The 13,453-nt window shown below is 40.4% G+C and overlaps 1 protein-coding gene across 1 annotated transcript in view; it reads right to left on the reverse strand.

Moving 5' to 3' along the window:
• LOC120613171 (translation initiation factor IF-2) overlaps positions 1–13,453 on the reverse strand; it is a 57,174-nt gene that overhangs the window by 42,293 nt on the left and 1,428 nt on the right. The window contains exon 2 of the mRNA XM_039875765.1: positions 9,805–9,881. Coding sequence (XP_039731699.1) covers positions 9,805–9,881 — 77 coding nt within the window. The remainder of the gene's footprint in view (positions 1–9,804; positions 9,882–13,453) is intronic.

The raw sequence follows: 13,453 nt of genomic DNA on the forward strand, positions 1-13,453 counted from the left end.
CTCCTGGTGTAAATATTCTTATTGTTAAAAAAAAGAAACAACAGGCCAAAATGGAGTCACTTTTGCTAAGCCACGTCACTAAACCAGAACTTAATAACTAACCTAATTGCCGGTTCAGCCTCTCCTAGGAATAGCGTTTGAAACCGAACAGTCGAATTTCCCAATCAAATTTACTCAGTTAAATTTTGTTCTTTTCAAGACTTTCTCAAGCTAACGGTGAGATGTTATGAACTGGGGTTGAAAAGAGATGCAAACAATTGGCTCCCACGAGCCTACAGAAGCCAGCCCCCACACACCACAGGGTAGAGAATACTGTTAGGTTTGAGAAAAATCATTAAAATGTGTGCATTAGTTAGGGTAAAGCCAACAGCACTAACGCATAGATTTCAAAACATAATGGCTTAAAAACAGGCTTCTTGCTTTCTCAAATAACAATTAGAGGCAGAGATTCCAAGGTGTGGGCTGTTTCACAATCATTCAGGGACCCGGCCCGATTCAATCTCCATCATCTTTAATACACTGCTTCTCAAGTCACTGGCCATCACTGTAAAGGACAATTCAGCCCCCAAGAGGAGGGAAGAAAAGACATAAAGGAAAGCAAATGGATATTTTGTGGACGAGATTTGGAAGTGGCACATGCCCACTGCTGTTCATATCCAGTAGAGAACTTAGTCACCTGGTCTCACTCTAAGGGGGTCTAAGAAATGCGGGGAGGCTGGAAAGCCAGATGGGAGAGAGAGCATTCTGGAGCCCAGCCAGCAGTCTGTGCTACCAGGTAAAATACACGATGCCCTGTTAAATTTGAATTTCAGACAAAAAATGAATGATTTTGTCGTATCAATATTCCCAAATATTGCATGGGACATATTTGTATGAAAAATTATTTTTAGCTTATCTGAAATTCATATTGGACTGACCCAAATCTGGCAAGGGTAATTACCAGGGTTCAGACTTGAGTGAAATGGTAATTGGTAATGTTATTATCTGGAAGGAAAGGTGATAAGTTAAGAGTTATCAAACACACAAGAGATCCACTTATAAGTCAGCTCATTACTTTAAAATGGGACATGTACTTGATAGTCTTAACTAATACTTGTCATTGGTACAGGTCACCGTTGAGACTTTTAAGTCAACAAACAGTAACCACAGATGAAGACAGCAGAATAGAAACAAAAGCATTAGGACAAAATACGGAAGGATCTCCAGGACACATTAAGTTAAAAAAGCAAAGTACAGAGAGTACTGTGTACGATGAGAGAGAGAGAGAGAGAGAGAGAGAGAGAGAGGTGTGGGTGGCAAGGGGGAGAGAGAGAGAGAGATTGATTGGTTGCCAGTACACGTGTGGAGTATCTGGAAGGAAACACAGGAAACTGGTAACGGAGGTTGATTGTCTCTAGGGAGGAGAACCGCATCTGTGAGCGAGAGGACAATGGAAGTAGAGATTAACTTTTCACTATATAACCTTTCGTGCTTTAAAAAATTTTTTTACTACATGAATATATTAGTCATTCAAAAAATAAAACTCTAAAAAGAAATAATGCCACTGCCCACTAAAAAAACAAACCAAGCTGCCTTAAAGAAATGGCAGCTTTTGGGGTTGGGGCAGGGAAACTACAAGACGGATGTGGAACATCTTCTGCCAGAAAATAAAGAAGAGCCCGCCCGAAATGTGGGAACACGTCAAAAGGACAAAAGAGTTAGCTTGAAGGGGCCAAGTATGCTACAATTTGATCATGAAAACAAATAATTATAGTAATAGATTTTAACATTTTAGAATAAAATAAAAATAGACAATTTTAGAATAAAGAGAGTTCCTGAAATATTGACACTTGGCGAATTTACTGTCACGTGAAAGTTCTGGGTATGCCAGCTCCATAAAGTGGTCAGAAAGCCAGGCTGCTCTGAGTTCTCTGTTTCACTATCCAAAAAGTGTTAACCTCATCCTCATGGTTCAAAAACGCTTCCGGAGTTCCAGTCATCACACCCAAGTAGATTACAGGAAACATCCTGGAGAAATCTCAGAAGTATCATATAATACTTCCTTTACCATCTTAACTTGAATTTAGTCACATGGTCCCACCTCAGTGCAAAGAAGGCTAGAAAATATAGTTTTTAACCAGGGATACTGTGCCCGGCTAAAACTCAAGGTGCTGTCGCTCAACAAGAGAAAAATGCAGAGCCATGCTAAAACAGGCATTATTAACATCACTTTCCAGTTGGAAAAACTGAAGCTCAGACAGGTTAAATAACTTGCCCAAACTCATGTGGCTCCTGCGTGTCACAGCTGGAATTTCACCTCAGCTCCACCTCGTTCCAAGGCCAGTGTACTTCCCAGGACCAGTGATAACCTGACTCACCCTGGGCACAGGAGTGGCGGGAGAGTCTGGTCCCCAGCAACATGGCAGGAGATTCTCCGAAGCCACACAGTGAATAGAGCACATCTATCTGTGATACATATTTGACCCCAAGATTTAGGAATAAAGAACGTTTATTTACAACAAACACAGAAACGTTATGGTGTAGGAGACCAAATTTGCACTGATTTTTGTGATGAAACAAAAGACTTGAAAGAAACTGTACAACGTGTCAGTCCCTGTGGACTAGCCAAGCTTGAGAAGCCCCTCTCGGCCCTGCTGTGTCTCCACCACGCTCTCCTGCTCGCTGTCATATGTTGACTCTATTATTCACTTGGGTTCTGGTTTTTTATTATCATTTCCTCTACTTGGAACCAGGAGCCTTCTAGACCCCAACAGTTCTCACTTCTTACATGGTATCGATTTTACAGGCTACCAATTGTTTTTTCATTTGTAATATAAATGTTCTGCTGCTTTTAAAGGTTTGAAAATGGCTGGTGATCCCAGTTAGAGTCCCTATATGATAATACTGTCATTGCTGCTACAAAATATAATTTCCCAGTCAATTCGCACAGGTTTAAGAATATCTGTTGATTTGCAAGGAAGGGTCTCAATTCTGATATAAAATCTGTGTGGCCCTGAGAGCACAGTCTTAACTCATAATTACACAGCCTAGCAGTTCCTTTGATGCTAAGTTTCCAGACACGGTTTCCTGCAGATTGATCTTTCAAGGGTAGAACTTTTCATTGTGGAGCTTCATGTGGCTGATGAGATCGTATTATGGTGTCTGCTTAAAGGTTGTGGTTCAATTTTAAATAAAGCTCTGATAGAATGACTACCAATTTTGGTGTTTGCTCCCTACAATTATTATTCCAGCTAATGAAAAGTTTAAGAATACAATTTGGAGGACTATCAAATTGGTTCCAGACGTGCGATAGATGGGTATGTAAATGAGGAGAAGATTTAGATACACATGAAAAACTTTTTTTTTTTTTTTTACAGCACCTGGTATTCCAAGGTGGTCTCCCATCTGAGTACTAACCAGGCCCAACCCTGCTTAGCTTCCGAAATCAGATGATTAGTCACGTTCATTGTGGCATGGCCGTAGCCTTATTTTCATTTTTTAAGGTACAGATACAGAAGGCCTTATCAAAGTATACCAAAGTTTAATTATAACGACATAAATTGGTTATTATTTACATGGACAAGTAGCTCAGAGACTGACTCTTCAGTGTCAACAAAAATCAGGTTAACACACAGCTTTACGAGATGACTGGGTGAGGAAAAGGAGAGGAGACCTGAAATATCAGACAAGGAGAATTTCATTTTCTAACCACTTGGCCTCTTATAAATAGATGATATTTAAGCCAAACAAAAGAGTTAAATTGGGGCCATTGTATTTGCTATACTGGAAGACAGAATATTTAGACACGGGGGGAAAAATATGTCTAGGAACATCCTTAAAGTCAAATAACTTGTGTCCTTTGGGACCCAGAACTCAGATTCTAGGAAAGCCACTCACACAGCTCAGGCTGGCTGGGCCGGAATCACTCAACAGGGACTTCGCATGGGGCAGGAAAATCATGAATTTCCTAGTCAGTATTAGGTGAAGAAAAGCAGATCTGAAAAAAGAGTCAGAAAAAGATTGGTTATAATTTACACCTCCGATGAATGTAAATATTGAATTTCGCTGAATTTAAGAGACCATCTCAATTTCCAAGGTGCTAAGATGTGAAGGGAAAAAAAAAAAAAATCAAACATGTAGCTTAGAAGTGATGACACACAGCTTGGCAGATGGGAACTGCGCTGAGGAACACACTGCCTTAACTGGGAAAGAAGGAGAAGAGAAATGCGTGTAAAAACATAGTCACGATTGTTTTAGGTTGGCAAAAATGCTGTTGGGACAGGATTCAGAACTGGGTACGTGCTCAGGACCAACCGTAGACCAGGTTAATTAGGAGCTCTGAGTGGGAGGACTATTATTAGACAAGTAGTCATTAGAAAGAGGCCGCACGTCAGTGTCTAGGCCCTGTGAAGTCATTAGCTTGTACAGAAACATTCACACCGACCTCTAAGCCCACTGCAGTAGTCTGAGACAGATACCCAAGGAGAAACTTTTCAACTGGTTTCTTATTTCCAAAGAACAGCATCAAGTAAGTGTGGAACCCAATTAATATGTTGTAGGGTTTCTTTTACTGTTATGGGTTTACTGTCATTAAACCAATTAATATGTTGTAGGGTTTTTTTTACTGTTATGGGTTTCATAGATGGACACTGGGGATTTAAATAAATTTTGGTTGCATGGTAGGCTTTGGAGTCTGTCAGCTGGAGACTGGTAACTATAATTGAAAGGATTCTATCTTTTGTGCTTTAAATAGCACCATCAAGAAACTGCACAGACAACTCACAGAATAGGAGAAAATACGTGCTAATCATATATTTAATAAGGACCTTCTCTCTAGAATAGATAAATGATTCTTACAATTCAATAATAAAAAGACAGATAATTCCATTTTTTAAATGAGCAAAAATCTGAACAGACATTTCTCCAAACTTTATTAATCATCAGGGAAATGCAAATCAAAAGCACAACAAGATACCACTTTGCACCCACTTGCTAGAATAGCTATCAACAAACAGATAATAACAAATAACAGCTATAAACAAACACAGAATAACAAGAGCCGGTGCAGATGGAGAGAGATAGCAACCCTCCTACATTGCTGGAGGAACTGTGAAATGGTGCGCTCGCTTCAGAAAAACAGCCTGACGGTCGCTCGAAAGACTATGTAGAGTAACCAGATGACCCAGCAATTCCGCTCTTATGTATATAGCCAAGAGAAATGAAAATGTTAAGTCCACACAAAAACTTGTCCACAAACGTTCACAGCAGCATTATTCATAATAGCCAAAAAGTAGAAACAACTCAACTATGCCAACTGATGGGTGGATAAATAACGGATGGTAGAGCCATACAATAGAATATTATTTGGCCATGAACAGGAATGAAGTACTGATCCATGCCATAACATCGAGGAATCTTGAAAATGTTAGGCTAAGTGAAAGAAGTCGGCCGCAAAAGCCACACATTGCAGGACCTCACTTACTTGAAATGTCCATAGCTGGTAAATGTATGGAGACAGAAGGTGGACTCAAGGTTGCCCAGGAATGAGGGGGTGGGAGGGAGGGGTGTGGAGAAGTGGAAAGTGACCACTACTATCTATGGGGTTTCTTTTTAGGATTATCAAAATGTTTTAAAATTGAGTGCCACAACGGTTGCACAATTCTGCAAATATATTAAAAACCATTTAATTGTACATTTTAAATGGGTGAATTACATCTCAATAAAGCTGTTAGAAATGAAAACCTTAGATAGTCTCTGTGTTTATATTTTCAGGCAGATATTGTCCAAATATGGAGTTGTTAACTTTTCACTCCCCTTTCTCCTTGCCATGAATGTTCTCAGATAGCTTTGTTTGTTTGCTTGGTTGGTTGGTTGGTTGGTTGGTTATGTTTTGTTTTTCGGTTTTTTTGTCTTTTAATCATAGCCAGTACTGAGGAATTGAGTCACTAGGCTCTGGTTTGATTCTAGAGGCTTGGTTTCCAACAAAATCAGGAAACCTAATTCCTAATCCCCACCTAGCTATTAACAGCCAAACCCTATGGGTCATAGCTTTCTCATTTGTAAATAAAAAAGATTATGCAGGCGACTTCTAAAGGTCTTTCCTCCTGACACTAACAGGCCTTCCATTCTATCGTTTCCTCGTTAGTACCAAGCAGCCAAAATCTGATGTGATAATTTACTTAGATCATTATATGGGGTTCAAAACAAGTCACCCCAAGATGTGCCTCTGTGGTATGAAGATTATTTTGAGCTAAAGGCAACTTAAGCTTTGGGTTCAAGAGAAACTTTTACCTCTCCCTTAACTATCTAGAAAAACCTGAATTAGGGGCCTTGCCTGCCGTAAGAGATTATCAGAGATAATCTCTTTTGACCTATTTACAGAGCAGGACAAACTTCTATTTACGAAGCATCTGCTCTTATCATCGTCCTGCAAAGATGCTTTGAAGCCCCCAAGGCACCTTACCTCATCCCTAGCTCAGGATGTCTTAAAAACCGATGTTCCCTTTCTATCTCTGAACCTCTTAGGCATGTGGAGTCTCTGACTCTCTCATGTATGGGAAGTTCCCATACATATGTCTGTATTAATTTTGGTTATTTTTTCTTGCTAATCTGTCTCATGTCTATTTGATTACGACCAGTCAAAAGAACCCTGAGGGTAGAGGAGAGTTTATTCCTCCCCTACAGTTATCAGGGCCAATTATGAGAAACCTCTGTCAGACCTATATAAGTAAAGACAAGAGATGCATAACAACCTGAGTTTAGCATAGGTGGAGACGGGTTTCCCAGTGCCCACACTAGAATAGTGAATCAAGTCTACAGTGGTTAAAAATAAGTCTACTTATTTTTAACCAGTCTATAGAAGACCAATCAAGAAAATTAGAAAAATATATCCAAATAAGGGGTGGGGAGGGGGAGTCCAAACTTCCAAGATATTCACTATTAAGATTTTGGAGTATTTTCTGCCCGTAAGTTTACATTGTAGTTTTTTCTTCACTTAACATCATGTTATAAGCATTCCTTCATGTCATCACATGGTTTTTATAAACGTCACTTTACGCCAATGGAGATATATCATTGTTTATTTAACCAGGATCCTATCACTGGACAAATAGACTGCTTCCCCTATCTTAAGTAATGGGAAAAAGGATTAATTAATATCCTTATGCAGAAAGCTTTTTTGGTATTTTTGGATTATTTTCTCAAAAGTAATATTAATAAATAAAAGGATATGACCATGTCATAGCATTGTTTCAAAAAGTTGTACAAATTTATACTTATATCGAGAGGTGATAAAGTTAATTTTGATATCAGGACCCACAAAATGGAGGCCACCGCAGGGGCCCAATCATAACTCTAAACCTAAGTCAGCCAGCATTATGGAAAGCACCTGTAAAGGAAACTGAACATGTATCGATCACAATCTCAACTCGGCTTTAGCTAGCTTACCTTCCCCTAAGAAATAGAGTCTGCTGGCCAATCGTGTCCTGCTTCCACATTGACCTTTTAAGCGCACTCTTGCCCAAAATCCTCTGGCAGAGCGTGTCACTGCTTGTGAGGCCCTGTGTTCCCCCAGTCCATGGATTGTTTTCCCTTGAATAAAGGACATCGAACTCATTACTGAATTGTTTTAGTTTTGTCATTTGACATCTCTGTCAAATCTTTTATGTTTAGTGTGCAATTTAAGACCTGAAATTTATGTTATGTTTTCATCATTAAAATATTTATTTACTGTTCATTGTCTATACGTCCCTGCTAGAATATGAGCGCCACAAGGGGAGGGATCTCGGTTTACTGATATATAACTCAGGCACCTAAAACAGTGCGTGGCATATAAAAGATATTCAAATATTTGTTTGAAGAATGAACAAAATAGGGGGAAAGTTTGCTTTTAAATCATTATTACTATCAATCCCAACACTAAAATGTCAAATTCAATAGCAGGTTGCAATAGAACTAGCAAACGAATACGTTCCTGTATCTATGCCATTCTCCAGTAACATTTATCATGACACAATTAAAGCTTGAATCATTTATCAGGTATAAAAGTTCCTTAGTTCTTATATGTAACAGAAACTGCTAGTTGCCAGTCTAATTTCAGGTTCTCTTGCTTTCTTGAAGGCAATATGCTCAGCTAGAAAACCACAATTTTAATCTCCTTTGCAGACGAGTGTGGCCAGATGACTGGGATATATGTGTAAATTGTTGAAAGTCCTAGAAAAGCTCTTTGAAATGAGAATAACTGCTTTCTCCCTTGTTTTCCCTATTCCTTCTGCTTCCTGCTGGGAATGTAGACGTGGTGGGTCCAACGGCCCTATCTCGTACAATGAGTTGTTCTGAAGGACGGGAACTCTGCTCAATGGATGATAAGGAGTGAATCTCTGCTGATGTTGAGACGTCACACCCACTGCGGGTTGCCTGCCTCTCCGCTATTTTACATAGAACAAATAAAATCTATGTAGTTTTAATCCACAGTTACTTCTGGTTTCTTATCAAATACAATTTCTAACTGTACCAATTGTCATCTTTCTTAAAGCTATGAAGTTTTCGATAATACTATACATGTTATAATTATGAGAAATCTTTTACTTTATGTACTTGTATTTTAAAGAATAAGATATGTACTTTATATTATGAGCTAATTGCCATGTTTTAATTGTAATCATAAGAAAGAATATTTGATCCATAGACAGGAAGCAAGGAATAATAATAATTTCATTTGGAATCATTGGACCTCAGTTTCCATAAGTAGACCATGAAATACCTTTGGATGATGTTACGACTCAGGAATAAAGAGGAAATCGGATGGTTTTTGAGTCCATGCAGAAATTAGTCTAAATAGGAGATTACAAAATTTAACTTCTCCTGGTCATGGACTACTGCAAGAGTTTGAATGTTTTTTACTGAATAAAAGAAAACAAGGAAAGGTTTTCTTAATTTGCTTTTATATTCGTACCAGTGTAAGTCTTTGTCCTCCAAGAAGCAGACCCCAAGAGGTACAATTAACTGTGAGACCGAAACCGCCTACCCCCACCCACGACCACCATTAACATGACTTACTATTCCACTGCCTCCGTCGGCTTAACTTTACTATTCCAGCACAGTCGTGCCCAAGCAAATTACTCAAATGTTCGTTACAGGAACTTGTTTGAAAGAGCATCAACTCTTTAACAGAAAGCATCAACAGCTTTCCTACCAACACTCTGGATTTCTGGCCTCATATTACTCCCCTTGCTGAAGTGTTCGATAATACTATAAATTCCCTGAATCTCAAAATACCTTATATCACAATTCCTAATTAATCCCCTCATTGACAGACTTGCCTTAAACTAAGCAAAATCTGGATAAAATCAGGCCTTGCTCCAACGCATGTGGGACACCAGCAAAGCTCTCCTGAAGTGGTAATTCTCCCCGAGACCTGAGCAGTAAACTCAGTTTTATCTTGTTGATCCTATTAGGGAATTGGCATTTGATACAAGCTAAAGACTTATCGGGGTAAAGCCTGTGAGGGAACCTGGGGAAGGAGGCTGGAGGAGGTGGAGAGAGCGTCGTTCTGCAGAACAGGTCTGAGGCTGGAGGAAGGGAAGGAGGGAAGGGAAGAAGGAAGGAGGGGCCTTAGGGGGCAGCGCAGTTCTAAGAGTTTGGAAAGGCCGTTGGGGAGTTCCTGAACCAAATTCACTCCTCGGAGTAGTCCCCTCTCTCGCCTGACACAGTGTCCCTGGTGAGCTCAGTCGTACATGGGGGAGCATTCCTTGGGACGTGAGGCCTTGGCTCCCCAGCGGTCATGGGTGTCAGAGCAAAGCCACTGAGGCCGTGTATCAAACGTACCTTTGCGGTGACAGTAGCAGGTGAGAGAGACTCGTTCTCCTGGCTCAGGATACCTGATGATCCTCTGGAAAAGGCACCTGAAAAAAGATATACTGAATGAAAAAACTCCAAAGGAGTCTAATATTGGTTTTTGAATGAATTTCATTATAGACTATAAAAATATAGTCAACATAGTTCATATTTTTCTGCATTTTTATATATTAAAGACAACATCACTTCGGTTATTGAAAAGTGAAGATACGGTGATGGATAGATAGTCTTTGTTACTTTATTTTGTTTGACTACTTATCAACAGATATATTTCCAGTCTCTGACAATGCCATGGACTAAACTGTCTTCCCAAAATTCATATATTGAAGCCCTAACCCCCAATATGACTATATTTGGAGATGGCACCTTTAAAAAGGTAATTAAGGTTAAATGAGGTTAAAAGGTATTTAAGGAAAAAAAACCACAGGCCCAAAATGGCATCGCTCATGCCAAAGGCCCATGGCACCAAACCTAGATTTAATAGCTGCTCTCACTGCAGTTTCAGCCTCTTTCAGAAACATAATCTTAACCAACCAGTCTGGAATTTTTTGATTAATGACCAGTATCTGTCACCTAAGGCCTCTTCATCACCTCTGCACCAGCTCTGAGCCCCACAAGAAGAGGCAACCTGCATGATAAAAAAGCCTCCCCTTTTTCTTGGCCCTAAGAAAAATAATCCAGGCCCCAAAATAATCCTTTCTCTTCTTTCACTAATAGCTCCCTTGCCTTACACTTTCTTCCTATTTTAAAAAAAGAAAAAAAGAAAAAGAAAGAAACTTTCCATTGCTGCACAACTCCTTACCTCAGAGAGCCCTTCCGTTTGCTAGATGGGATGCTCCCCATTCGTGAATCCCTTAATAAAGCCAATTAGATAGTCAAATTTACTCAGCTGAATTTGTTTTTTTAACAAAGGGGAGGGCCCTAATCCAGTAGGATTGGTAGCCTTATAAGAAGAGGAAGAAAGAGGAGAGGGATTTCCCGTCTCCTCAGGCTCGCATGGGATATTGTTATGTAGCTTCTCAGACAGCTGAAGTTAGATGCTAACAGGTGAAGGAACTCGTGAAACCCCTGGGCCGAAAGTAATGCTAAGCAGAAAGTCTCAACGCAGAAAAACCACAGGTTCTCCTATGTGTATTGGCTCCTTCTCCTTAACTCATAGTTTTAGGTTGTTCCGATCTTAAGTGAAAAAGAACACTCACCCGGTTCTCCCCGACTGTTCTTTCAAAGGTCTCCTGCCTTCCACCCCTTAACCACTGCAATCTGGTTTCCACCACCAGCCTATCTGCAACCATTCCCATGGAGATAAAAGATGTCTTCCGATTGTCAACTCCAAAGGTTTCAGTCTCCACTTTGACCTCCTGAGAGCACTCATCACTGTCACACCCGTCTAGAAACTCGCTGTTCCCTAACTTATAAGACACCAATCTCTCCTTGTTCCCTTTTCTATGACCAGGTCTCAAGTCCCTTTCCCTTCTGCCACTTCTTAAAGGTCCAAGGTTTGGGAATTTCATCCTTAACACTTCTCTTATCTCACTTAAAAGACTTTTTGTGGGTGACTTCATTATCCATGACTTTAACTACTACTGAACTGTCCAAAGTGTTTGGCCCCAACGCTGCTGTGAACTCCAGGTCCACAGCTTCATTTGCCTACAAAGTGACTCCACCTGGCATTCCTGGAGCACACTGCAATGACATGTTCCCATCTTCACTCGGTGTCCTCCTTGGAGAAAGCCATCTGTACCGGTTCTCATTTGGCACTGTTATCCACCAGTCACCAAGTCATCCCTCGACCGTGCACCCTTCCCTCACCCGCTAGGTTTAATCTGCCTGTTCTGCCTCCTTTGCAGTTCTGAAATCCGGCTCTCTTCCACCTTCACTGCCTCCAGTTCATTTGTTTGGGAGGCAGCATTGAGAAAGAGGTATGTCGTCAGGATCACCTGCCTGTTGTCTTTTTGAAAGCGCAGGCATGCCTTGCTCCTCCTCCAGAGATTCAGAACAGCACGTCCTCTGCCCACCTGCCTGTTCTTATCCCACCCCGGTCTCCAATCCATCTTCTTTCAAAATAGCAGACAGAACAATCTTTCAAAAAAGCAACCCTGACAGTGCAACCTATCTGCTTAGTCTTTCAAAGGTTCCCCAGAACCTTCGGGATAAAGTTCAAAGTCCTCTGAAAACCCTTCATGAGTTCATTCTTGCCCGCGGCTTCTGTCTCCGCTCCTGCCATGCCCTTATGGGCACCTTGCACTCGGGCCTTATCAAGTGTGGCAATTAATGTTCCCAGAACGCCCACTTCTCCCCGCCTTGCTGTTCCCTTGGTGGATACCCTCCCTCATTCCCTCTCTGCTTGGAAGTCACCTTGTCCAAAAAGCCTCTCCTGGCTTCACTAGGCAAGTAAGTACTTCCTCTTCCCTGTTTCCACAGTACCTTGTTCATATCACAATTCTATCTTTATTATCAAGTATTATAAGTATTTGTGTTTATACACCCACTAGACTGTGAAGACTTTGTTCAATTCATTTTTGTACGGTTTCATGTAGAACCCAGTACGTAGTATGTACTGCATTAATGTTTACTAAATACATTTGTGAAGTGAACACACTTTATATTTTTCCGATTGCTTAAAGCATTCAGTGTTAAATATATAACAAATATAAAACTACCAACCTACTTTCAGAATAGCATGCTCTTTGAATCCCTTTTAATAATGTTTATATTTGAACAGCACTTTTAATTTTTCAAAGTACTTTCCCCCCAATACTTTATTACAAATATTTCCAAACATATAGAAAAGAAAAAAAATTGTAACTAAACACCCATATACCCATCACCTAGATTCTGACTTAACCTACTGCTATATGAGCCTACTTTGGAGATACTGCGTGTTTGGTTTCAGACCACTGCAGTAAAGCAAGTCTTAATCTTTTTTGCCGGTGGAGGGTCTTGCTTTCAATTTGTTAAAAAAAAAGCAACATCTGTGAAGCACAATAAAATAAGGTATGCCTGTATTTGCAAAACACCTTTTATGGACTAAGTTTATGAGCACCTTTTGCATCACGGAATGACTAAGGTATGCTTCACGGAATGACTAAGGTATGCTTCTACCTGTTTATAGATAAGGAAACTGAGACTGAGAAGGATTCTTGATTTGCCAAGGAGCTGTCTCCCAGGAATTGTGCTCACCCTGTGCCAGCTGACTCATCCACACCTGTGTGTTAGCTATACAACCCAGGTCTGAAAATATTTTGAATATCCCTGGTAATGAAAAGCTTCCAATTCCACAAGATAGGAGAATCAGCAAAATCATGGGGAAACCAACAAGAAAACATTTCTAGCTCCTAAATCATCCTGTCTTGGGTACCCTCACCCTCACCCCGCTTCCATTCCTGTTTGGTCATCATTTCCTCCCTGACCTATGAGATGCTTCTTCCATGCATATTTTTCCAGTACCAGAGGCAGGTCTAGAAAATCTTTCATCTCAGCGGGTCTACTCTCTCCTTCCTTTTTGTGTGCCAGAGATACATGACCTCCAATGAAAGCGGGGTCCCATCATATCCCTGCCCATCTCCTGGAACATCAGCAACTTACTGTTTCCCGCCAGACTGTCTAGTGTAATCTCTGC

The sequence above is a fragment of the Pteropus medius genome, unplaced genomic scaffold (genome assembly GCF_902729225.1).
Source record: "Pteropus medius unplaced genomic scaffold, Ma_sr-lr_union100, whole genome shotgun sequence".
NCBI classification, from domain to species: domain Eukaryota; kingdom Metazoa; phylum Chordata; class Mammalia; order Chiroptera; family Pteropodidae; genus Pteropus; species Pteropus medius.